At 45.2% G+C, this 23,897-nt stretch overlaps 1 protein-coding gene across 5 annotated transcripts in view; it reads right to left on the reverse strand.

Moving 5' to 3' along the window:
* The window catches only part of CFAP54 (cilia and flagella associated protein 54), a 184,614-nt gene that overhangs the window by 138,089 nt on the left and 22,628 nt on the right, over window positions 1-23,897 (reverse strand). For 4 of the 5 annotated variants that reach the window (XM_038387606.2, XM_043491960.1, XM_038387607.2 and 1 more), the window contains exons 13-17: window positions 17,729-17,857; window positions 13,720-13,867; window positions 11,836-11,913; window positions 11,601-11,722; window positions 877-1,047 (exon numbers count right to left, since the gene is read on the reverse strand). In XM_038387606.2, the coding sequence (XP_038243534.1) occupies window positions 877-1,047; window positions 11,601-11,722; window positions 11,836-11,913; window positions 13,720-13,867; window positions 17,729-17,857 (648 nt within the window). The remainder of the gene's footprint in view (window positions 1-876; window positions 1,048-11,600; window positions 11,723-11,835; window positions 11,914-13,719; window positions 13,868-17,728; window positions 17,858-23,897) is intronic. The other variant, XM_038387605.2, reaches the window with a different exon arrangement.

Consider the following 23,897-nt stretch of genomic DNA (forward strand, 5'->3'; position numbering starts at 1 on the left):
ACCTTTATTTAAATGTAATTTAGGAGAGTATGCAATTTTAATTAAGAAGGATTTTTTTAAAATCTCTTTCTGATTTCAGTTTAACATATACATGTACCTTCGGGGGGAAAAAGGGGCTCCTGGAAAAAGTCTGTTCTTGAACAAAGGATAAAAAAAATAAACATATTGCACCATCTAGTGGTGAATACCCTATAAAATCTGTTAAAAATTTACTATGCCATTTATTAAAGTGGAATAAATACCCATACCTATTACAAAATGTTAAATATTGGATGCTTTAACTAGCTTTAAAACTTTTAAAAATTATTATTTAGGGCATAAATGGAAAGATATTGTCCCACAGTGAATTCAAGGTTGCAATTCAGTCAATTGGTCATAATAATAATAATAATAATAATAATCATACAAAGTCTGAAAACACTATTTCCAGAATTTTGTTTATAACTCGGAACAGCAATTGAGTCCTCACCATTTCTATACACAGCATGAACACGTTGGAAAAGATTTACTATTAAAATTCATGTCTTGAAAAAACTGTAGATAGTGGTTATTTTAAACTTCAGATTGAAGTGTGCATAGCGCCTGTTTAGCAGAAGGATTAGGTTTTGACAGGTAGCATAAACGGATGATATACTGCAGTAACAGAAGAGAACAGACCACAGGAAAAGAAATGTTGCTGGTAAATGTGAAGGTCACAACAGTGAGTCACCAGTGACTCACAGAGATGAGAATTTAGAATTTACTCAGTTTAAACAACGTAATCTACCTAAGAATGATAAAGAGCACTGTGATAAATATGGTATTGCTGAAGCAACTTTCTTCACTGCCACTTATAGTTTCACATCTTTCTTATGGAGTCATTATAAAAAGCATTACCTGAACATCTGAGGTGAATGGGGCTGGTTTAAATGTCATGGAGCAATGTGATCTGGAAAGCAACAGAGGAGGAGGGGGGATTCTGTTCTTCTTACTAGTCATAGCTTGTTTCAGATTGGAGCACAATGCATTTTGTTCAGCTTCAACCTTCTGAATTAAAGCTAATGCATCCTATGATGAAAAATAAGAATAGAAGAGTAAAATCAAAACACATTTTATATTTGCAAAATATCTCCAAAATGAATATTACAGTACGATAAAGTTCTCCACAATGCTGAGGCCCACACATAGTGCCCCATCAATCAGTTATGGCCTGGGTTTAGGATTAGTGGGCTTTAAGTGGTGAATGGGGCATTGTGTAAGTCCTCTGTGCTAAACTGAATTTCACAATATACAAAAACAGGAATGCAGGGCTCTTTGATGGGTCACCCCAAACTGAGATTTTATAACGGTAGAGAAAGATGTGAGTAATTACTATTGGTGCTGATTAAAGAGTTAGCTCCAATCAAGACATAAAAAGGATCAAAGGGATCTGAGAGAAGCGGAGAGTTAACTTGGAGAAACTTCTGGGAGGAAACTTTAGGAACAGCCATGCTTGGGAAGGAAGCTTAGGTTGCCCCCCCTCCCCCACTTTATCTCACTGAGTGAGATAATGATAGGACTGGCAGTGAAATAGCTCAGAAAAAATATGAGAGAGTGGAAGAGGACATACATGAGAATGCAGGATTGGGCCCCTCCTCCTCTTCCATGGGCCCTCTGCTTCCCATTGGCCAGGCAGTGGGGAGGGAGGGTGATTGAGAGTTAACTTCCCCGCTTTCCCTCTTTCCCCATTAATTTAAACCTCTTCTTGGATTTGGGGGGCCTTTTGTCCACTTTAGCTGCTTCACCCTTCCTCCCTCTAGATGTAATACAGGAGCTGTGTTTTAAGGATGTTGAAGGTCTAACCTAGCGCCTGTTTGGGGATTAGGAAGGATTTTTTCCCATTGGGCCAAAGTGGCGGATGTGCAGTGGGATTTTTCACCTTCCCTGAAGCAACATGGAGGCACAGTTAGGGTAAAAGGAGTAGATTTTAGAAATCTTAATTTTAGATTAGATTTTGGAAATTTAATAGTAGGATTTTTTTTGGAAAAAATGGTTACTCACCTTCTCGTAACTGTTGTTCTTCAAGATGTGTTCCTTGTATCCATTCCAGTTAGATGGGCGCGCGCCGCGTGCACAATCATCAGAAATGTTTTCCCCTAGCAGCACCCGTCGGATTGGCTGTGGAGCCCCCTGGCGTGGTGACTCTATAGCACTCAATATATGACCCTGCACGTCCTCAGTTCCTTCTTGCTGGCTACTCCGACAGAGGGGAAGGCGGGTGGGTCTGGAATGGACATGAAGAACACATCTAGGAGAACAACAGTTACGAGAAGGTAAGTAACCATTTTTTCTTCTTCGACTGCTTGCTCCTATCGATTCCAGTTAGGTGACTACGAAGTCCTACCTTGGAGGTGGGGTTGGAGTTATGGAATGACAAACTGGCGCACTGCTCAGCTGAAGGCTGCATCATCTCTAGCATGCTGGGTTATAGTGTAATGAGTGGCAAATGTGTGCATTGAGGGCCACATCACTGTCCTGCAGATTTCTTGAATTGGCACCTTGGCCAGGAACTCGGCCCATGAGGCCTGCACCCTCGTGGAATGGGATGTGAGAGCCAGGGTTGGAACATTGGCTAATTCATAGCAGGTACGGATGAAGGAGGTAATCCACGATGAGATACTCTGTGACAAGACCAGGAGACCTTTCATATGGTCTACTACCGCCATGAATAGCTAGCTCGACTTTCAGAACAGCTTAGTGTGCTCAGTGTAAAAAGCAAGCGCCCATCGAACGTCCAGAGAGTTGAGCTGTTGCTCTTGGCTGTTCGCATGAGGTTTAGGTTAAAACACAGGCAGGAAAACGTCCTGGCTGGAGTGAAACTGGGACACAACCTTTGGAAGGAAAGCCGGGTGAGGCCTGAGCTGCACCTTGTCCTTGAAGAAGACCATGTATGGAAGGTCAGAAGTGAGGGCCTTGAACTCTGAGAACCTCCTCGTCAAAGTAATGGCAACCAGAAAAGCAAACTTCCATGACAGATACAGGAGAAGCAAGTTGCCAATGGTTCAAACGGAGCTCCCAACAGTTTGGAAAGAATCAGGTTGAGGTCCCATGCAGAGATGGGCTACCTAACCTGTGGGTACAGGCGCTCCAAGCCCTTGAGGAAGTGGCTTACCATGGGGTTGGGGAAGACAGAGCACCTGGCCACTCCCGGGTGGAATGCAGAGATAGCTGCCAGGTGCACCTTGATGGAAGAAGCAGCCAGACCTTGCTGCTTGAGCTGCAGCAGGTACTCCAGGATGACAGGAATGGGGGCCTGCAATGGTGCAGTATGGCTCTGGGAGCACCAGATCGCAAACTGCTTCCATTTTACCAGATAGGTGGCCCTAGCGGAGGGCTTCCTGCTACCAGGCAGAACTTCCCTGACCAATTCCAAGCACATGAGCTCCATGGGGTTTAGCCATGAAGCTTCCAGGCCATGAGGTGGAGAGACTGGAGGTCTGGGTGACAAAGGCGACCATGGTCCTGGGTAATCAGATCCGGGAGCAGTGGTAGCATGATCAGGATGTCTACCGAGAGGTCCAGGAGCATGGCGCACCAGTGTTGATATGTCCACACCTGAGCCACCAGGATGACTGCCGCCTTGTCCTTCCAGACTTTGAGCAGGACCTTGTGTACGAGAGGAAATGGTGGGAACACATACATGAGATGATCTTACCATGGGAGGAGGAAGGCATCCACAAGGGAGCCCTGGCTGAGGGAAGGAGCACCTCGGGCACTTCCTGTTGCTCCGAGTGGCAAAGAGATCAATATGGGGAGTTCTCCACCTCTAGAAGATGGTAAGGATGACATCCAGCTGGATGGACCACTCGTGGTTGCGGAACGATCTGCTGAGGTAGTACGCCAGCTCGTTCTGTGATCCTGGGAGATACGTTGCCTCCCAAAGGATAGAGTGGGCTATGCAGAACTCCCACAGCTGGAAGGCTTCCCAACAAAGGGGAGAGGAACAGGCGCCACCCTGCTTGTTTATGTAAAACATTGCAGTTGTTTTGTCCATCGTGACTCCCAAACATTGACCCCTCAAGTGGGCCTGGAAGGTCTGGCACACTAATCAAATTGCTCTCAGCTCCTTGATGTTGATGTGGAGCGAGAGCTCGTCTTAAGACCAAAGGTCCTGTGTCTGAAGGTCTCCCAGATGCACGCCCCATGCCAGCACCGATACGTCCATTACCAGGGACAGGGAGGGCTGAGGTCTGTGAAAGGGGTCTCCCTTGCTCACGTCTTGTTGGTTGAGCCACCAGCCAAGGGACTAGAGGATGTGACCCAGAAGAATGACCACAGAGTCCAAACTGTCACATCCCGGGCAGTATGCTGACATGAGCCAAATCTGGAGAGGTCTGAGGCACATCCTGGCATGCTGAACCACGAATGTACAAGATACCATGCGACCAAGTAGTCTCAGGCAGGCCCTTGCTGTAGTGGTAGGGTACTGTCTGAGACCTTGTATGGCATCTGAGATCATTAGAAAATGGGTTTCCAGCAGGAATGCTCAGGCATGACCTGAGTCCAGGACTGCCATGACAAACTCTATCTTTGGAATTGGTATTAGGGTTGACTTGCTCTCATTGAGAAGAAGGTCCAACCTGTTGAACGTGGACCTCACGTTATGTATCTGCGCTTCTACCTGGTCCCTGGAGCACCCCCAGAGCAGTCAGTCATCAAGATATTGATACACCTGCACCTGCCTCTGGCAAAGGAAGGCGGCAATGACTGACGTGTACTTGGCGAACACCTGAGGGGTTGTGGACAGGCCAAAGGGGAGAACCATAAACTGGAAGTGCTTGTGATTGACCACAAACCTGAAGTATTGTCTGTGAACAGACAGTACAAATATATGAAAGTATGCATCCTTGAGATTGAGGGCGGCGTACCAGTCTCCCAGATCCAGAGAGAGGGGGTGATCGAGTTCAGGGAGACAATGTGGAACTTCAGCTTCACCATGAATCTGCTGAGGCCCCGCAGATCTAGAAAGGGTCGAGACCCCCTTTGGCTTTGGGAATTAGGAAATAAAAGGAGTAGCATCCCTTGCCCCTTAGATCCTGAGGAACCTCCTCCACTGCTCCTATGGCGAGGAGCATTTGCACCTCCTGGATAAGGAGTTGCTTGTGAGAAGGATCCCTGAAGAGGGACAGGGAAGGGGGGTGGGAGGGAGGAGAGGAGCAGAACTGGAGAGAATAGCCAGCATGGCCCAAGCATGGTAGAAATGGGATAGACGGTTCAGAAAACAGGGTTGAGGATCTAGTCCATAGTGTGGCACACCATCCCTGAGCACACCTTCAAAAGGCCTGCTTGGAGCCTGAAGAGTTGCGTGCCTGGCCCTGAATGGACAAGGGCTGGGACGGCTTCCACCTGCCATTCCTACCGCACCTTCCTAGAAAAGTCCTGTCTAGGATGCAGTTGGTAGGGATGCTGAGAGGGCTGTGGTTTGAAATATTTCTGCTGAGTAGCTGGGGTGCTCATCTCCAGCGACTTCAGTGTAGTCCTTGAGTCTTTTAGGCTATGCAGACCGGAGTCAGTTTGCTCTGCAAATAATCCCACCCCATAAAAGGGCAGGTCCTGGAGGGTCTGCTGAACCTTGGGCAGCAGACCTGAGGCCTGCAGCCATGAGCTCCTCCTCATGGCCAAGCTGGAAGACAAGGTGTGCGCCACTAAGTCCGCAGCATCCAGTGAGGCCTGTAAAGAGGTCCGTGCCACTGCCTTGCCCTCCTCAACAATAGCCCCAAACTCCTCCCTGAACTCAGAAACTAACAGCTCCCTAAATTTCAGCATGGACTTCCAGGAGTTGAAGCTGTATATGTTCAGGATTGCCTGCTGATTAGCAATCCTGAGCTGTCATCCACCTGTGGAATAGACCTTCCTGCCAAAAAGGTGGAGTCTTTTACAGTCCTTGGACTTTGGAGTGGGTCCTTGTTGCCCGTGCCTCTCGCGTTCATTCACCACTGACACTACCAAGGAGCAGGGCTGTGGGTGGATGTACAAAAACTTGTGCCCCTTACAGGGGACAAAGTACCTCCTTCCTACACCTTTAGTTGTGGGGAGAATGGAGGCTGGGGTCTGCCACAAGGCCTTCGAGTTGACCTGGATGGTCTTGATAAGTGCCAGGACCACCCTGGATTGACCTTCTGGGGGCAGTATATCCACAGTCCTCTTGTTCTGCCACCTACTCGGCCTGTAGACCCATATTGTGCGCCACCCTGCGCAGCATGTCCTGGTGGGCACCACTGTCTATGGGTGGTAGCCCTGAAGTAGAAGTCCCCAGCGCTGCCTCATCTGGAGAGGATGACAGGGATGCAAGCAGGGGAACAGGGACATCCTGGACCTCCTGATCCGTTGGAATCTCCTGCCCAGCCTCCTGTTCCAGGTCGATTATCCCTGGATCATCTGTAGGAGCAGGGGCCAGCTCCAGGGGAGGCACTGAGGCCAGAGTCCCCTCAGTGCCCCTGGGGGCAGGGCAGCTGGCCAAGGTCACTGGCTCCCCAGTCTCAGATACCACTGACCAGGAGCCCTTGGACAAAGTACCCTGGACGTAGTGATATGCCCAGGGGGTCCAAAAGGGCCACTGTGCCAGCCCCTGCCCTTGCACTGGCCATGGCATTGTGCCCATATCGGGGCATCTGTGTGCCAACTGGTGCCAGCTCCAGTGCAAGTATCTGGACCCCACCTCCGAGTCCAAAGACGAGGAGCAGGATCTTGATGGCCAGGACGGTGCCAAGCAAAGCTGGGCTGGTGAACGGTGCCACAAGGATGGGGAGCTGTGATAAATGAAGGGGTAGCTCTCTTTTATGGACACCCAGCCAGCCAGTAGCTATAAAATCCCTCTTAGTAGCTGTTCTCTAATTGATCTACCTGTAAAGAGTTAAAAAGTCTCACTGCTATGGATAGGTAAAAGGAAGTGAGTGGGCATCTAGCCAAAAGCCAATGGGAAGGCTAGAACTTTTAAAAATTGAAATAGGACTCCCTTTTTGTCTGTCTGTTGTTTTTGGGGAGAGGCAGACAGGGAACAGTTATGCTGTGAGAAGCTTGGGCCAGGTATGAAAAATCATCAGTATCATACTTAGAAACTACTCATCTAAAAGCCCAGATATGTAAGTAAAGCAGGAAATGTCTAGGAAGACACAGTTAGGTTATCCCTTTTATTTCTTTATGGCTTGTGGATTCCTCTGTGCTAACCCCAGGTGCTTTTGTTTTGCTTGTAACCTTTAAGCTGGACCTCAAGAAAGCTATTCTTGATGCTTAATCCTTGTAGTTGTTTTGTTGAAAATTTAGCAAAAGCCTAAGTTCCCAGATGTATTTTCTTTCCTTTTTTTATTAATAAAATTAACTTTTTTTAAGAACAGAATCGGATTTTTGTGTCTTAAGAGGTTTGCGCACATGTTTAATTAGCTGGTGACAACAGCTGATTTCTTTTGTTTTTCTTTCTCAGCTCTTCCCCAGATGGGGGATGAAAGGGCTTGAGGGTACCCCACAGGGATTCTCGAGTGTGCCTTCCTGGGCTATCAAATGGGTTCTGTTCTTGGGTGGTGGCAGCATCTACCCATGCAAGGTAAGAGAAAAGCTGTAACCCTGGGAGTTTAATACAAGCCTGGAGTGGCAAGTATTAATTTTTAGAGTCCTTGTGGGTCCCCACCTTCTGCACTTTAAGTGCCAGAGTGGGGAATCAGCCTTGACAGGAGCGGTGCCGAGATCCGGAGTGGCGCCGCAAAGACAACCAGCGCCAAGACCTCAACCAGTGCTGTGATGACTGGTGCAGAGAATGGGACCTCCACTGAGTCAAGGACCTGTGCCGAGATGAGGATCTGTGCCGGGATGGTAAGCAGTGCCGCAAGCCAGACTGGTGCCAGAGGTCCAACCAGTGCCGCGAGTCCCAGTGTTGTCATGAGATGGATCGGTGCCGAGACTCAAAGCGGTGCCTCCTTGTCGGTGCAGGAGAGCGGTGCCTTCGAGATGCAGGTGGATGCAATATCGCCAGCTTGCCTCGGGACAGTGCCGCATTTGGTGGCGCTGGAGGCTTGTCGTGGAGGGCTGGAGACCACAGTGCCATTATGGCAATAAGGTCCCTCACAGCCTCAAAGGTGTTTGAGGTAGATGCGGAGCCCCACCTCTTCCACCACATGGCTTGGGGAGTCCAATGGCACCGGACTCAATGGGCCCCTTTGCTCCAAAGCTTTCTGTGCCGAGTACTCCTCCCTTGGACGCGTCCCATTGGCCAACTCCTGTGGTGCCGGGGAATGGGACCAGTGGCCAGAGTCCTTCTGCGGTGCTACTTCTGCCACGGATGCCAGAGCGCACCACACTGATGAACTCGGTGCCGGGTCTTGCTGCGCCAAGGCAGATTGTGGTCTCAGAGCTGCCTCCATAACTACAACTAACTCTAAAACTACAGCAAACTGAAAGGCTAGGAGAATAAGAGGAGAACTTGCTAAGCAAGCCACCACAGTTCCAGCAATCATCACTGGCGATAAGAAGGAACTGAGCAGGCACCAGGTCAGCAGGGCATATATTGAGCGCCAGAGAGGCACAGGGGGCTCCAAAGCTGACCTGACAGGTGCTGCTAGGGGAAAAACTTTCCTATGACTTTGCACATGGCGCACGCACACTTAACTGAAATCGATATGAGCAAGCACTTGAAGAAGCATATTTAGTTTGTTGCAATGTGCAGCCAGTATTCAGTGCAGAAGAAGACTAAAGCTAGCTCCAAGAATAAAAGAAACACAGATTTTGCTGGTGAAACTTGTGCCTCTGGGAGGAGGAATAACCTGAATTCTTCACAGATTGAGGTCCCCTTGTGGTACCCTCTATCCCCATAGGAGGGAGGGCAAGAGGTTTCAGAAGCGAGATGAGTCCAAGGGTAGGCTAAGGAGGGTCTTACCCAAAATATTGGTTAAATCGAGGGAATTCTATAACCCAGTGGCTCTCAAACTGTGAGTCAGGACCCCAAAGTGAGTCACAACCCTGTTTTAATGGAATCACAAGAGCTGTCTTAGATTTGCTGGGGTGCAGGACCAAAGCCCGAACCCCACCACCCAGGGCCCAAATCCCACTGCCCAGGGCCGAAGCTGAAGCCTGAGGACTTCAGCCCTGGGTGGTGGAGCTCAGGTTATAGGCCGCTTGCCTGGGGCAGAAGCCCTTAGGCTTTGGGCCCCCCCAGGCAGCGGAACTCAGATGGGTTCAGGCTTCAGTCCCCCATCCTGGGACGGTGTAGTAGTTTTTGTTGTCAGAAGGGGGTCACAGTGCAATGACGTTTGAGAACCCCTGCGATAACCCAACACCGCACAGAGTTAAACGCCGGTATATGAGAGATGGGTGAGCATATAGTGCCTCTCCCCAGTGTTAAGTTAATAAAGTTGTACCCTAACACTTAAATCTATTCTGTGTCTGACTTCATTCACCTACGTGTCCTGACCAATAAAGTTATGTTGCATCAGTGTTTTGAGCAACAGTATTGCTCACCCCAGGAAAGGGTGAGTTTTGGACACTAGACCAGGTTCTCTGAGAACAGGATAGGAACTCAACATATTCATGCTTCCACAATGACAACTATTATTAATGGTCTGAAGAGAAAAATTTCACATGCTTATTCCCTCTTTAAAATTGATGGCACTCAAATGATAAAGTGGTTTAAAATGTACTTAATTCTCAACTGCTACAAATTTAAGAAATTTTACAGTATTGGAATGTTCCTCAGAATTCAATAAAAACTGTTTTCAAAAGAGAAATAAACCCAAATGAAAATTGAAGAAAATGCAATAACACAAGAAAATTTGAAGTTCAAGTAAAAGGCCATTAGCACAGGCATTATTACTTGAGTGACCCATATCACAGACAGAGTAACATACTATTAGTGTCTCCTATATTTAGTTTTCCTAACTCTTTCCATTATAAAAGATTCTGTTGAAATCTTTTTGTGAGAAGTTCTAACACCACTTTTGTTTGGAGCAGACCTTTGAAATTCAGCAGTTAGAAAGCCCTGTGGGAGATGGGTTTTCTTTGTCCCATGAAGTTTTACTCAGGTTTGATTATAAACGTTTTGAAAGTTGCCATTCACCTTCGTACTTGTGCCATCAGTAAAATTTTGGCATCTTGACAAGATAACAACTAAACCCGAATATTCTAATCTAAGGTTTGGTCCCAGCTGCCACAAAAGCAGCAGCAGACACTGCACTAGGAACCCTGGAAGCAGAGAGCCTCTCCAGGAGTGAGGAATGCCCACAGCTAGTCTGGGCTGGGCTCCCTTTGGGTGCACCACATGGGAACGGAGCATCCCCACAACCTCCAAACGAGGAGATGACAGAAAGAGTGAGGAAGGACTTCCCCTTACAAATTCTCCATGCAGACCCAGCATATATACTCAGATCCCTTCCTTTGGGGTGTTTTTGCAAGAAGAAATAATCCAGTCTTCAGTTACATGGAATGTGAAAAACTGATATTTTAAAAAGAAAAGGAGGACTTGTGGCACCTTAGAGACTAACAAATTTATTTGAGCATAAGCTTTCGTGAGCTACAGCTCACTTCATCAGATGCATTCAGTGGAAAATACAGTGGGGAGATTTATATACACACACATAGAACATGAAACAATGGGTGTTACCATACACACTGTAAGGAGAGTGATCCCTTAAGATGAGCTATTATTAACAGGAGAGCGGGGTCGGGGGGGGGACCTTTTGTAATGATAATCAAGGTTGGCTATTTCCAGCAGTTGACAAGAACATCTGAGGAACAGCGGAGGGGGTGGGAAGGGGGGAAAATAAACATGGGGAAATAGTTTTACTTTGTGTAGTGACCCATCCACTCCCAGTCTTTATTCAAGCCTAAATTAAATTGTATCCAGTTTGCAAATTAATTCCAATTCAGCAGTCTCTCACTGGAGTCTGTTTTTGAGGGTTTTTTTGTTGAAGAATTGCCACTTTTAGGTCTGTAATCAAATGACCAAAGAGATTGAAGTGTTCTCCAACTGGTTTTTGAATGTTATAATTCTTGACGTCTGATTTGTGTCCATTTATTCTTTTACGTAGAGACTGTCCAGTTGGACCAATGAACATGGCAGATGGGCATTGCTGGCACATGATGGCATATATCACATTGGTAGATGTGCAGGTGAATGAGCCTCTGATAGTGTGGCTGATGCCTAAAGGCCCTATGATGGTGTTCCCTGAATAGATATGTGGACACAGTTGGCAAGGGGCTTTGTTGCAAGGATAGGTTCCTGGGTTAAAAGAAAAGGAGTACTTGTGGCACCTTAGAGACTAACAAATTTATTAGTATTATTTATTATTAACAAATTTATTATTCCTGGGTTAGTGGTTCTGTTGTGTGGTATGTGGTTGCCGGGAAGTATTTGCTTCAGGTTGGGGGGCTGTCTGTAAGCAAGGACAGGCCTGTCTCCCAAGATCTGTGAGAATGATGGGTCGTCCTTCAGGATAGGTTGTAGATCCTTGATGATGCTCAAATAAATTTGTTAGTCTCTAAGGTGCCACAAGTCCTCCTTTACTTTTTGCGGCTACAGACTAACACGGCTGCTACTCTGAAACCTGATATTTTAAAGGGTACTTCAGAAATTTCACAATAAAGATCATTTATATTACCTCGAGGAGGTGCTTTTGGAAAGAACTGGTTGATCCTTTAGGGAACATCAATACAGCCTTCTGCATCAGGAAGATAGCTTTGGATAACTTATTCTTTTTGATTTTATTCATTATATCTGATTCTGTGAAACAAATATATTGTTAAACAAGTGATATAATATGAATTCTTAATTTTTTACAAATTTTATACCAATAATACAATAAGCTTTTTAATCAATAGATCAATATGCATTACCTGTGAAGAGATGAAGGCAATTTACATCTTTCCCAGGAGACTTAGTAGACTTGAGATTTTTGCCATCCATTTGAACACCTATAGGGAAAGAAAACACTTCATCATCTTGCTCATTATAATGTCCCTGTTGAAGAGTATTGTCAGAGGGCTTATAGATAGTTCTGTTTCTGAATTCTTATTCTGACAATATATGTTCCTCTATGTTCTTTTGTTTGGATCATCGGCATTTCTTGGAGTGAGCTGACAAGCAAAAATATTCCATCCCCTTATCCCGACCATCTTTAGGAGCACTGCTAGCTCATGGGAAAGAGGAATCTTGTGTTATCTAGTGCAGTGGTTCCCAAACTTGTTCCGCCGCTTGTGCAGGGAAAGCCCCTGCCGGGCCAGGCCGGTTTGTTTACCTCCCGCTTCCACAGGTTCGGCCGATCGCAGCTCCCACTGGCTGTGGTTCGCTGCTCCAGGCCAATGTGAGCTGCTGGAAGCGGCGGCCAGTACGTCCCTTGGCCCACACCACTTCCCGCAGCTCCCATTGGCCTGGAGCCGCAATCGGCCGAACCTGCCGATGCGGCAGGTAAACAAACCAGCCCGGAGTGTCAGGGGCTTTCCCTGCACAAGCGGCGGAAAAAGTTTGGGAACCACTGATCTAGCGTGACAAAGTCAGTCCTGAAAGATATAAGGCCATGGTCAGAGCCATCCTTAGGATTATGGGGCCCTTCGCAGTATTATTAAACTGGTGCCCCAGCCAGCACTGCTGACCCCAGTGTGTCGAGGGGGGCACAGCCATCACTCCTGCCCACAGACCCCCAGAACCTCCCCATTGTTGACATATACCGAGCTTCATGTGTGACAGTGGCTTAAAGCAGGCTTCGTGCTGTCACATGGGGGCTGCATCTTGCCAGAGCCCACAGCCCTCCTACAGCCCCTAGCCACTCCTGGCTCACCACAAGCATTTTGAAAGGAAGTACCAAGAAGTAATAACAACAATATGTGTGTGTGTGTTCCCGTGTGTGTGTGTCCTTTAAAAACCCTTCTTCTGGTGAAAGATCGGAGCCAGTGTAGTACAATAACAGCCCGGAGAGGGGAAAGGGGAAAATATTTCTGTTTGTGTTGGGAGTTAGGGTTTTTTCTCGTTTTGCTTAAGAGAACTTCTTGGGTCTAGCCTACGGCCAACCATGTAAATAAGGAAAAATAAACCACAGTGAAGAGAAAACCCCTCCAGAGTCAGACTGATTTACTCCAGGCGCCTACACTGTCCAAGGGAGAAACACTGAGGCTGACAAGGTGAAAGAGGTACCCTATCACACTAGAATTTCATGGGAAATCCTGAAGTACAAGATTTATAGTGGCTTTTAAATATTCAAAAATGGACCAAGCAGAGTGGTTCTTTGGGGCCTTCCATACCAGAGTGGGAGAGCAGGTTTCTTACTAACATCGAGTATATAAGGGTAAATTGGTAGCATAGAAATTGAGACTACAAATATTATAAAATAAATTATTCAAATCTACTTTTCTAGAGAGAGTGTATAGTACAGATGATCCATCTACAGAGCTTCCTCCTTCCTTTATTTTAATGACATTTCAGCAATTTGCAATACAATTGAAATCATGTAACTCACTGTCTAGGAGCCAAATCCTGGAGTCCATATTTAGGTTTAATTCCCACTGATGTAACTGAGCACAGATTAAAGGTTGCAGGACATTGTTTGATAAACAAATGTTAATCTCAACATGTTATTTCTGATTGTGTGTGAAATATAAACTGCCCCAAATTTGCTGCATTTTACAAGCATTGACAAACTTTTATGACTTAAATAACATTACAAAAATATACTAATACACACATTAATCCAACTGTGAAAGTTATTTAGCTTTATTAAACCTTACCTTGTTTCATGTTAAGAAGTTTCACAGCAACTCTGTGTTGAGCCTGAATAAGCTCCAAGTGTAAATCCATCACAAAATTGTTTCCTGGGACTGGCTTATCATTACCATATGCTGAAGAAGTATTCAGATTTTGGCCATTTGAATTCTTCTGATAAAAAGAAAGCATTAATTAAGCAAATACTGATTTAAAGTAAGCCATTTTAATATATTTATTTTGAGATTACTAATAAGAAAATTACTAATTTAGTATGTTGAGGAAGTTTCAGCAATTTGCCATAACTATATAGATCACAAATATTCAGAAATTCATTCTCTTTACAATAGTCAAAAGCAAACTCAATAATAAAGCATAATACACAGACACAGGTAAGAAACATACCATGGATTTCTGAATCTTACAATCAGAAGTCACAAAACTACACTCAAATGAACTACCTACATAAAAAATGAAATAGTTCTATCCGTGGTCAACTACTCTACAATAGGTTATGGAAATAATAGATGCTGTTCACATCAGGGAAATGATCGTTTTCAACACGCCTTTTACGTAGGATGAGTGGAGACAATGTGTTTTACAATGTGTATGAGCCAAATATGCTGGGAGGAAAAATTTAATCAGAAAAACGTGAATGATAATTTGGAATCATTTAAGAACTTACTAGATGCCCAGAAATATATATATATATATATATATATATATATATATAGCTGCCTTCACTTCTACTCTAAACGAGGTCAGTTTAACCAGCATAGCATTCTTCCTCAATTGTGGCATTATATATATATAGTGGCATATAAAATGAAGGAAGGGGGAAGTTGATAGTAATGAATACAAATCAGAAGCTAAGAACTGTGGAAAATTGTTAAGGGAAGCAAAGAGACATAAGGAGAAATTTGTGGCCAGCAGAGTTAAGGACAACAGGAATTTTTAAAAATATATTAGGAATTAAAAGAATCCTAATAATTGTATTGATCCATTACTAGATGGAAATGGTACAATTATCAACAATAATTCAGAAAAGGCAGAGTGTTCAATACATATTTCTGTTCTGAATTTAGGGAAAACAGATTATATAGTTTCTACATATGGTGATGATAACACTCTTTCTATTCCACTAGTATCTCTGGAGGATGTTAAACAGAAGCTTCTAAAGTCAGACATTTTTAAATCAGCAGATCCAAATAACTTGTATCCAAGAGACTTAAAAGAGCTGGCTGAGGAGCTCACTGGACCATTAATGTTGATTTTCAATAAGTCTTGGAGTACTGGGGAGGTTCCAGAAGAATGGAAGAAAACTAATGTTGTGCCAATTTTTAAAAAGGGTAAATGGGATGCCCTAGGTAATTATAGGTCTGTCAGCCTGATGCACTGCATCTTGAATATTGTGTCCAGTTCTGGTGTCCACAGGTCAAAAAGGATGTTGATAAATTGGAGAGGGTTCAGAGAAGAGCCACAAGAATGATTAAAGGATTAGAAAATGTATGTTACAGTGATGGACTCAAGGAGCTCAATCTATTTAGATTAACAAAGAGAAGGTTAAGGGGTGAGCTGATTATAGTCTGTAAGTATCTACAGGGGAACAAATATTTAATAATGGGCTCTTCAATCTAGCAGAGAAAAGTATAACATGATCCAATGGCTGGAAGTTAAAGACACATTAAGACTGGAAATAAGGTGTAAATTTTTAAGTGAGGGAATTAACCATTGGAGCATTTACAAAGGGTCATGATAGAGTCTCCAGCACTGACAAATTTTAAATCAAGATGGGATGTTCTTCTAAAAGATCTGCTCTAGGAATTATTTTGGGGAAGTTCTATGGTCTGTCTTATACAGGAGGTCAGACTAGATCAGCTGTTGGCAACCTGCGGCCCACGGCCCGTCAGGGTAATCCGCTGGTGGGCCGCAAGACAGTTTGTTTACATTGACCATCCACAGGCATGGCTGCCCATAGCTTCCAGTGGCCATGGATCGCCGTTCCTGGACAATGGGAGCTGTGGGAAGCAGCGGCCAGTACGTCCCTGCAGCCCGCGCCACTGCCCGCAGCTCCCATTGGCCAGGAACGGCAAACCACGGCCACTGGGAGCTGCAGGCGGCCCTGCCTGCGGACAGTCAATGTAAACAAACTGTCTTGCGGCCCACCAGCAGATTACCCTGACGGGCCGCAGGTTGCCCACCACTGGACTAGATGATCACAATGGTTCCTTCTGGCCTTGGACTCTATGAATCTGTGAAATGGGTGCCACAATTTCCATGTGTGAACACAGCCTGGGTTTCTAATTTAATCAAACCCCATTGTATTATCTACAAATCTTGTTCTAATTTGTCTTTTTGAATAGAATCATAGAACTGGAAGGGACCTTGAGAGGTCATCTAGTCCAGTACCCTGCACTCGTGGCAGGACTAAGTATTATCTAGATCATTCCTGACAGGTGTTTGTCTAACCTGTTCTTAAAAATCTTCAATAATGGAGATTCCACAACCTCCCTAGGCAATTTATTCCAGTGTTTAACCACCCTGACATTTAGGAAGTTTTTCCTAATGTCCAACCTAAACCTCTCTTGCTGCAATTTAAGCCCATTGCTTCTCGTCCTACCCTCAGAAGTTGGGGGGTGGGGGAGGAAATTTCTCCCTTCTCCTTGTAACAACCTTTTACATACTTGAAAACTGTTATCATGTCCCCTCTCAGTCTTCTCTTTTCCAAACTAAACAAACCCAGTTTTTTTCAATCTTCCCTCATAGTTCACGTGTTCTAGACCTTTAATCATTTTTCTTGCTCTTCTCTGGACTTTCTCCAATTTGTCCACATCCTTCCTGAAATGTGGTGCCCAGAACTGGACAAAATACTCCAGTTGAGGCCTGATCAGCGCGGAGTATAGTGGAAGAATAACTTCTCATGTCTTGCTTACAACAGTCCTGCTAATATATCCCAGAATGATGTTTGCTTTTTTTGCAACAGTGTTACACTGTTGACTCATATTTAGCTTGTGGTCCACTATAACCCCCAGATCCTTTTCCACAGTACTCCCTCCTAGGCAGTCATTTCCCATTTTGTATGTGTGCAACTGATTATTCCTTCCTAAATGGAATACTTTGCATTTGTCCTTATTGAATTTCATCCTATTTATTTCAGACCACTTCTCCAGATCATTTTGAATTTTAATCCTATCCTCTAAAGCAATGGTTCTCAAAGCTGGTCCGCCACTTGTTCAGGGAAAGCCCCTGGCGCACTGGACCGATTTGTTTACCTGCCGCGTCCACAGGTTCAGCCGATCGCGGATCCAGGCCAAGGGGAGCTGCGGGAAGCAGCGCAGGCCAAGGGAGGTGCTGGCCGCCCTTCCCACAGCTCCCATTGGCCTGGAGTGGCGAACCGCGGCCAGTGGGAGCCACGATCGGCCAAACCTGCAGACGCGGCAGGTAAACAAACCAGTCCGGCGCGCCAGGGGCTTTCCCTGAACAAGTGGCGAACCAGCTTTGAGAACCACTGTTCTAAAGCACTTGCAACACCTTCCAGCTTGGTATCATCCGCAAAATTTATAAGTGTACTCTGTATGCCATTATCTAAATCATTGATGAAGATGTTGAACAGAACCAGACCCAGAACTGATCCCTGTGGGACCCCACTTATTATACCCTTCCAGCATGACTGTGAACCACTGATAACTACTCTCTGGGAATGGTTTTCCAATCAGTTTTGTACCTACCTTATAGTAGCTCCATCTAGGTTGCATTTCCCTAGTTTGTTTATGAGAAGGTCATGCGAGACAGTATCAAAAGCTTTACTAAAGTCAAGATATACTACGTCTACCACTTCCCCCCATCCACAAGGCTTGTTACCCTGTCAAAGAAAGCTATCAGGTTGCTTTGACACAATTTGTTTTTGACAAATCCATGCTGACTGTTACTTATCACCTTATTGTCTTCTAGATGTTTGCAAACTGATTGCTTAATTATTTGCTCCATTATCTTTCCGGGTTCAGAAGTTAAGCTGACTGGTTTGTAATACTTTACCTTTGTACAGTAGGTGTCAAGTACTGATTTTCCATCTGGTAAAATGGTCATTAAGCGAGACATGTTCATTCCATTAATTGCTTTTTCAAGATTTTCATAAGCAAAATGTAACTGTTCTGCAGGGCTTTTCTGAAATAAATACACATACAAATAAACTGAGAGTAGCGCTAACAGCTACATTATATATTATGGAAAACAAAGTGCAATCATTTTTTGTTGTTGCTATTAAGGTCCAATGATATTCTCTTTAAACAGACAATATTCCCATCGGTTTCACATGCTAATTTTGAAATTTTAAAGTTCAGCCATTTATCAGTTAGTGGTAAATATGTATATTCTCATTCACATATAACTAAAAACACACATGAACAGATTCTCCTCAAACTTTCTAAAACAACATTCAAATCCACAAAGGCAAATTTCTCAGAATATGTTTACAATGGAGGTGAAATCTCAGCCATAAATTTAGTATTCCCTAGCAGCAGTTTTACAATATTCTATTGAAAAAACTGTAAAAAAAATATTAAGGTTTCAGAAGCAAGCATTCTAAAGTTAGGATATTCCAGTGTGCAGGATCCTCCCTGTGCAAGTGCATTAAGATATAGGGCCAGATTTAGAAATATTTTTAGGAATTTATTGGGATTTTCAAAAGCACCTATGTGCCTAAAGTAATTGATTTCAATGAGTGTTAGGCACCCAGGTGCTTTTCAAAATGTCTACTACATGCCTAAATACCTTTTAAAATCTGGCCCATGACCCTTAAACTACCTAATGACATATTATATCTCAAATAATACAATATAATACCGTATAGCTTTTTGTCCTATAGGGCTTAGTGATGGAACTTGAATGGTCTCTTGATATAGAGTTTTTTAACATGAAATTTCCTAGATTTCTTTAAAAGAAAAAATGCCATAATCTGGAAGTATTTGCTGGACAGCACTGCAATGCCCTGAACTGCACAAGGGTGCACTCTGAACAAAGTAAGGGCTTCAGTGAAGTTATGTTTAATTCACACACAACTTGCAAAACAACAGTCGCCTTTGAGGGTCTCACTGAACGAAGCAAGAGCTCTATACTGGACATCTTTTATACAAATTAGATTAAATTTGGTAGATCCCAAAAGAATCAAATTACTAATCCTCTCCAAAATCTTAAAGCTGGTCCCATGCTCTGCGATCACACCTGTGGGTGTCAGTTCTCCCTTCCCCTTCCTTTCTTCCCCCGTTCTCCCTCCCTGCTACTATGCATAGACTTGATTAGCTGGGGGGAAGTGCCACTTCAAAACAAGAACACAGAATTAACTACAGACCACCTGTGTGAGTTTGAGCCAATTAGTGGATGGGGAGCAGGACAGGGAACAGGTACGAGAAGGTTCAAGGAGAGAACAAAAGAAAAGGCAGAGGAGAAGCAGTGGCACTGAGCTGGGGCAGAGACTGAGACAGGATGCAGAACTGGAATCAAGAGCTGCTTGGAGGAGAACGAACTGCTTGCAAAAGGGCACTCTTACAGATGCACAACCTGGAGCTAACAGGACGGCTGCAATCACATCGCAAGACCCACCAGTTTGAGCTCACAATGCAGGTGCCAGTATCAGGAGCTAACTCTGCCCCCCTAGAAGGGAAGGTTGGTGTTTGTGCAGAGACACATGGCTGGGACCCAGGACTCCTACCCAAATCCGGGGAACCCCTACCTTACAAGCACGTCATGAATAGGATTTGGGAAGTTTAAGAAGGGACCCTTGGGGACAATGTTGGGAAGCCGGCTACATCATGAGGAGGTGCTCCCAATGGAGGGTGCTCTAAACAGGGGACCCTTTGGGTGCGGGATCAAACTCTGCAGGGACAATCACTAGGCCCAACACCCAACTGGGAATAATCCAGATTCATCAGCAAGTATCTGATCATTCCCATCAACTTCAATGGTGTGTGGACGGATGCCCTGCTGGACACGAGTTCTCAGGGGAGTTATGGCACTGGCAGCCATAGGACTTATCAACCCCACCCAACAACTGGGTTTGGTTAGTTGCTGAGAATGGACTCAGCATTCCTTATGTGGGGTACATGCTTGCTGATGTACAACTAGGCTCCGAGAAACTTTGCCAACTGGGGATCACTGTAAGTGAAACTGATAATCACACCCTGCCCCCGTTGTTCTACGCATGAACCTGCTCCAGCACTGCTATAATGAACTTCTAAAGGCACTGCAGGGTCATTAATCCTGGATACCCCACAGGGAAAAGAGTGTGGTAGAACACCAATAGAGAAATACTGAAGTAGCCGCGCTTCCCCAACATGCATGGAAAGGCTAAGATCTGGGACACTTGCCCTCTGAGAATAGGACTAGATACCAAGACCGTTCTCTTGTGTAAGACAAAGACTGACATAGAGGCAAAGATTATACCACCCCAGTGGAGCCCTATCCCGGCACCAGTGCAAACCTGATCATGGTGGCCTGTAGCTTGGCCACTGTCAAGAAAGGGGTGCTGCCAGGAAAGTCTTGAACCAAGCCCATCTGCCTATAAGATTGTACCACAGTAAGGTCACTGCACAGGTCCTCTGCCTTGACTGGGCAGATGTGGCAATTTCCAAAGCGAGACCAGAGGCTGGGAGTGCACCTATTGCCTTGCAGAGTAGCATTAGCGAAGGTTCAGGAGGCCTGGCTCCAGGAGATAGATATGGGCAATGTGGAGATTACCACAAAATAGAGAAAGTATCTGACTTGGAAACATTCTGCCACCTTCTCCAAGAACTCAGCCAACTTTGAGTGTGTGACTCTGTGATGGGCTGTCCACCCTACACAAAGCCTGTGGGGTTTAGGTGGCTAGGTGGGCCAATTAACTCCATAGACTGCACTTGGAAGAGGAGCCAGGGAGCAAGGACTAATTAGAGATAAAATTCAGATGGATATAAACACGAGGGGCCTATATAAAGCCCAGTAGCTGGGACTAGAAGGGAGCTTCAGAGAGGAGGCTGCAGTCATTCTCAGGATGAGAGAAGGAAAGATAGGAGGTAGTCCAGGTATACAGCAGTAAGGTTCAAGGCCATGCAGACCTTGACTGCTTGTTGTAGGGTCTCTGGGCTGGAACCCAGTGTAGATGGTGGGCCTGGGTTCCCCTACCAGCCACTGGGCAGTGGTGCCATTAAGGGGCAGTGAGAGGAAAGACTTCCTGGAACTGTGGGTCCCAAGAAACTTTGATACCCTGGAAGTGGAGGACTACATTGACCTGGCTGGAGGGCCACGCCAAGAAGCAGAAATAGTCAAGTATGAACAGCAGAATTACAAATTCATAAGTCCAAAGAGCGGTTAGAGAGACAACATAGCTAATAGATCCAGACTTATAGACAGTGGAGTTGAAGTCTGTCATGCAGAGTTATGTATGGGGCTATGTAACCCAAGAACTGAAAGCTGACTTGCACTGTTGTCTTAAGGCTGGACTTGAGGCTTCCAGAAAGGAAAGATATAGATTGATACTTTCCCTTTAGAAAGTAAGTTATGGCAGTCCTGGCAATGAGGTCTGCTCCGATGAAGATTATACACTGTGTTGGTTGTAACTGTGATTTGCCCAAATTTAGTTTCAGGCCCAGATGGGAGAACAGTTGTCTTACGACTAGGATGCTGTTTTGCACCTAGTCACTTGAGGCTCCAGAAACTAGCCAATCACCCAAATAAGGAAATATTTGAATGGCCAAACAGCAGTGGTGGGCTATCATTATTGCCATGCAATTGGTGAAGACTCTTGGGGCTGACGACAGTCTGAAGGGAAGCATTGTGTACCGGTAACAGTTAGTGCTGTTATGAATTGAAGATACTTCCTGTGCCAAGGATGTATCACCATGTGGAAGTATGCATCCTGTAAACAAAGGGCAGCATACCAATTTCCCATCTCTAGGAAAGGAATAATAGAAACAAGGGTGAAAACCCTGAACTTAAATTTTCTTGATGAAATAGTTCAGCATTCTTAGATCTAGAATAGGGCAGAGGCCACCAGATTTTTGGGGGACCGGGAAATACTGGGAACAGAAGGAACATGTTTGGTGTTGGTAAGGAACATCTGCCTTCCTCCCATTTCTAGAAGACACCATAGTTCTTGAAGTAATACAGACTCTGAGAAAGGTCCCTGAAAGGGATGGGGAAGGCTGATTGGAAAAAGAGAGACAGGTAAATTGGATAACATATCCCTCCTTTACTCTGCTGAACACTCACATGACTGACGTGATGCTTTCCCAAGCACAGTGAAAAAAGGACAGACATGATCCAAAGAGAGGAGATATAGTTGGTGTGCTGTCCGACCAAGAAGTCAAATTGATTACTTGGAAGTTGCAGCTGTTTGGTGAGAAAGCCCCCTTCTCCCACGCACCCACCCACCCTCACCCCATCCAATGGAGAAGGCTGGCAACATCGAAGAGGTCTAGGCTTTCACTTAGACCTCTGTTGGAATGAAGCTCTGGAATAAGATTGCAGCCTAAACTGACTCCTCTTTGTAACCAGAATATAAGGTCCTAATGAATGAAGTGTTGCACGAGAGTCCTTTAGTGTGTGCATAGCATCATCTGGTTAGCAGAAAACAGTTTAGAACCCTCAAAAGGTAAATCCTCTATTGCGTTCTTCAGCTACCTTAGAATATCAGAAGCCTATAGCCACAAATAACGCTGCACGGAGAGTGCAGTGGCTACAGAATGTGAGGCCACATCACTGGTGTTTATTACTGCCTGAAGGGATGTATGAACAGTAAGATGTCCCTCAGAAACCAAAGCTAAAAACTATTCTTTATGTTACTCTGGCAACTTGTCAGCAAATTTAGAAATTGCAGAGAAATTAATAAAATTATATTTTTACAAAAGAGTCTGATAATAAGAAACACTCATTGGAAGAGTGATGGTGGAATAAATTCTTTCTGCCATATAAATCCTGCTTCATAAATTCCTTATCCTTGGGAGTGGCCTTAGGGTGGGACTGATGGGACCTCTCAGTAGCAGCTGTGATCACCCAAAGTATCAGGACCCGGATGGGTAAAGAGCAGGTCAAAAATTTGTTGACAGACTTGGTATCGTACATCCACTCACTTGATCTACCTGGACTACAAACTGTATACAGATGCCAGAAACTAGGGGCTGTACTCTCCCAGGACCAGGAGAGGTGGGAGAGGGTGATAACATATGTCAGCCAGGCATTAAAACAACCAGATTGGAACAATAAAATTACAGTTCCTTCAAACTAGAATTCCTGGCTCTGGTCTGGGCAATCACCAAAAAGTTTAAGGGCTACCTGGCAGCAACCTACTTCACTACATACATGGATAACAATCCCCTGGAGCACATCAGCTCTGCCAAGTTGGGAGCACTAGAACAATGCTGGATTTTAAGACTGGCCAACTACAATTTCTCTGGAATTCTGGTCTGGCCAGAGACACACCATTGCTGATGCCCTGTCCAGACTGCTGACAACACCGAAACCCGAAGTACTGGATGACCACGTACTGGAAGCCCTGACCGTGAAGTACTGGACTTAGAGATGCCATCCCCATTGAAGTGGTACAGGCATGCTGCAAGTCAGCTGCAGTAAGGTCCCTGAAACTCCTGAAAGAGTCTGAAGAGGGCAAGGACCTCTGGGTCCAGATCCAAAGCCACAACCCTGTTATTCAGAGATTATTAGAGATTATCCAGCAAGACACTGGGCTTTCCACCAAACATCAGAGTGCTCTGCCCCCCAGAAGTAAACCAGCTACTGAAACAATGGGCCTATTACATGAGGAAGAGGGCAAAATGGTATGCAAGACCCTAGACCCCAGGACAAATGGAGATATCACTCAGATGGGGCTTCCCCAGACGGCAGCTGGGAAGGTGCGCTAAGCCTGCTATGATGCTTCAAGCCACTTTAGCCCCAAAAAAGACTGAGATGAAAGTCCGCCCGAGATTCTACTAGGTGGGGAAGACCAATCCGTGAAGGAGTGGTATAACAACTGCTCAGTCTATACCAGCAGAAGAAACCCTGTGGTGGAGGACAGGGTCCCTGTGACAGGTTCCCCCGCCCTCCCGTGGTGCCATTTGGAACTGGGATACCACTGAGTCCACCTGTCCGACCATCCTGGGTTCCCCTTACTCTGTGCTGCTGAGACCAGCTTTCAAGCCTCCTTCCGGCACACATACAGGTGAAGACACACCAAGCT

The sequence above is a fragment of the Dermochelys coriacea genome, chromosome 1 (genome assembly GCF_009764565.3).
Source record: "Dermochelys coriacea isolate rDerCor1 chromosome 1, rDerCor1.pri.v4, whole genome shotgun sequence".
Lineage (NCBI taxonomy): Eukaryota > Metazoa > Chordata > Testudines > Dermochelyidae > Dermochelys > Dermochelys coriacea.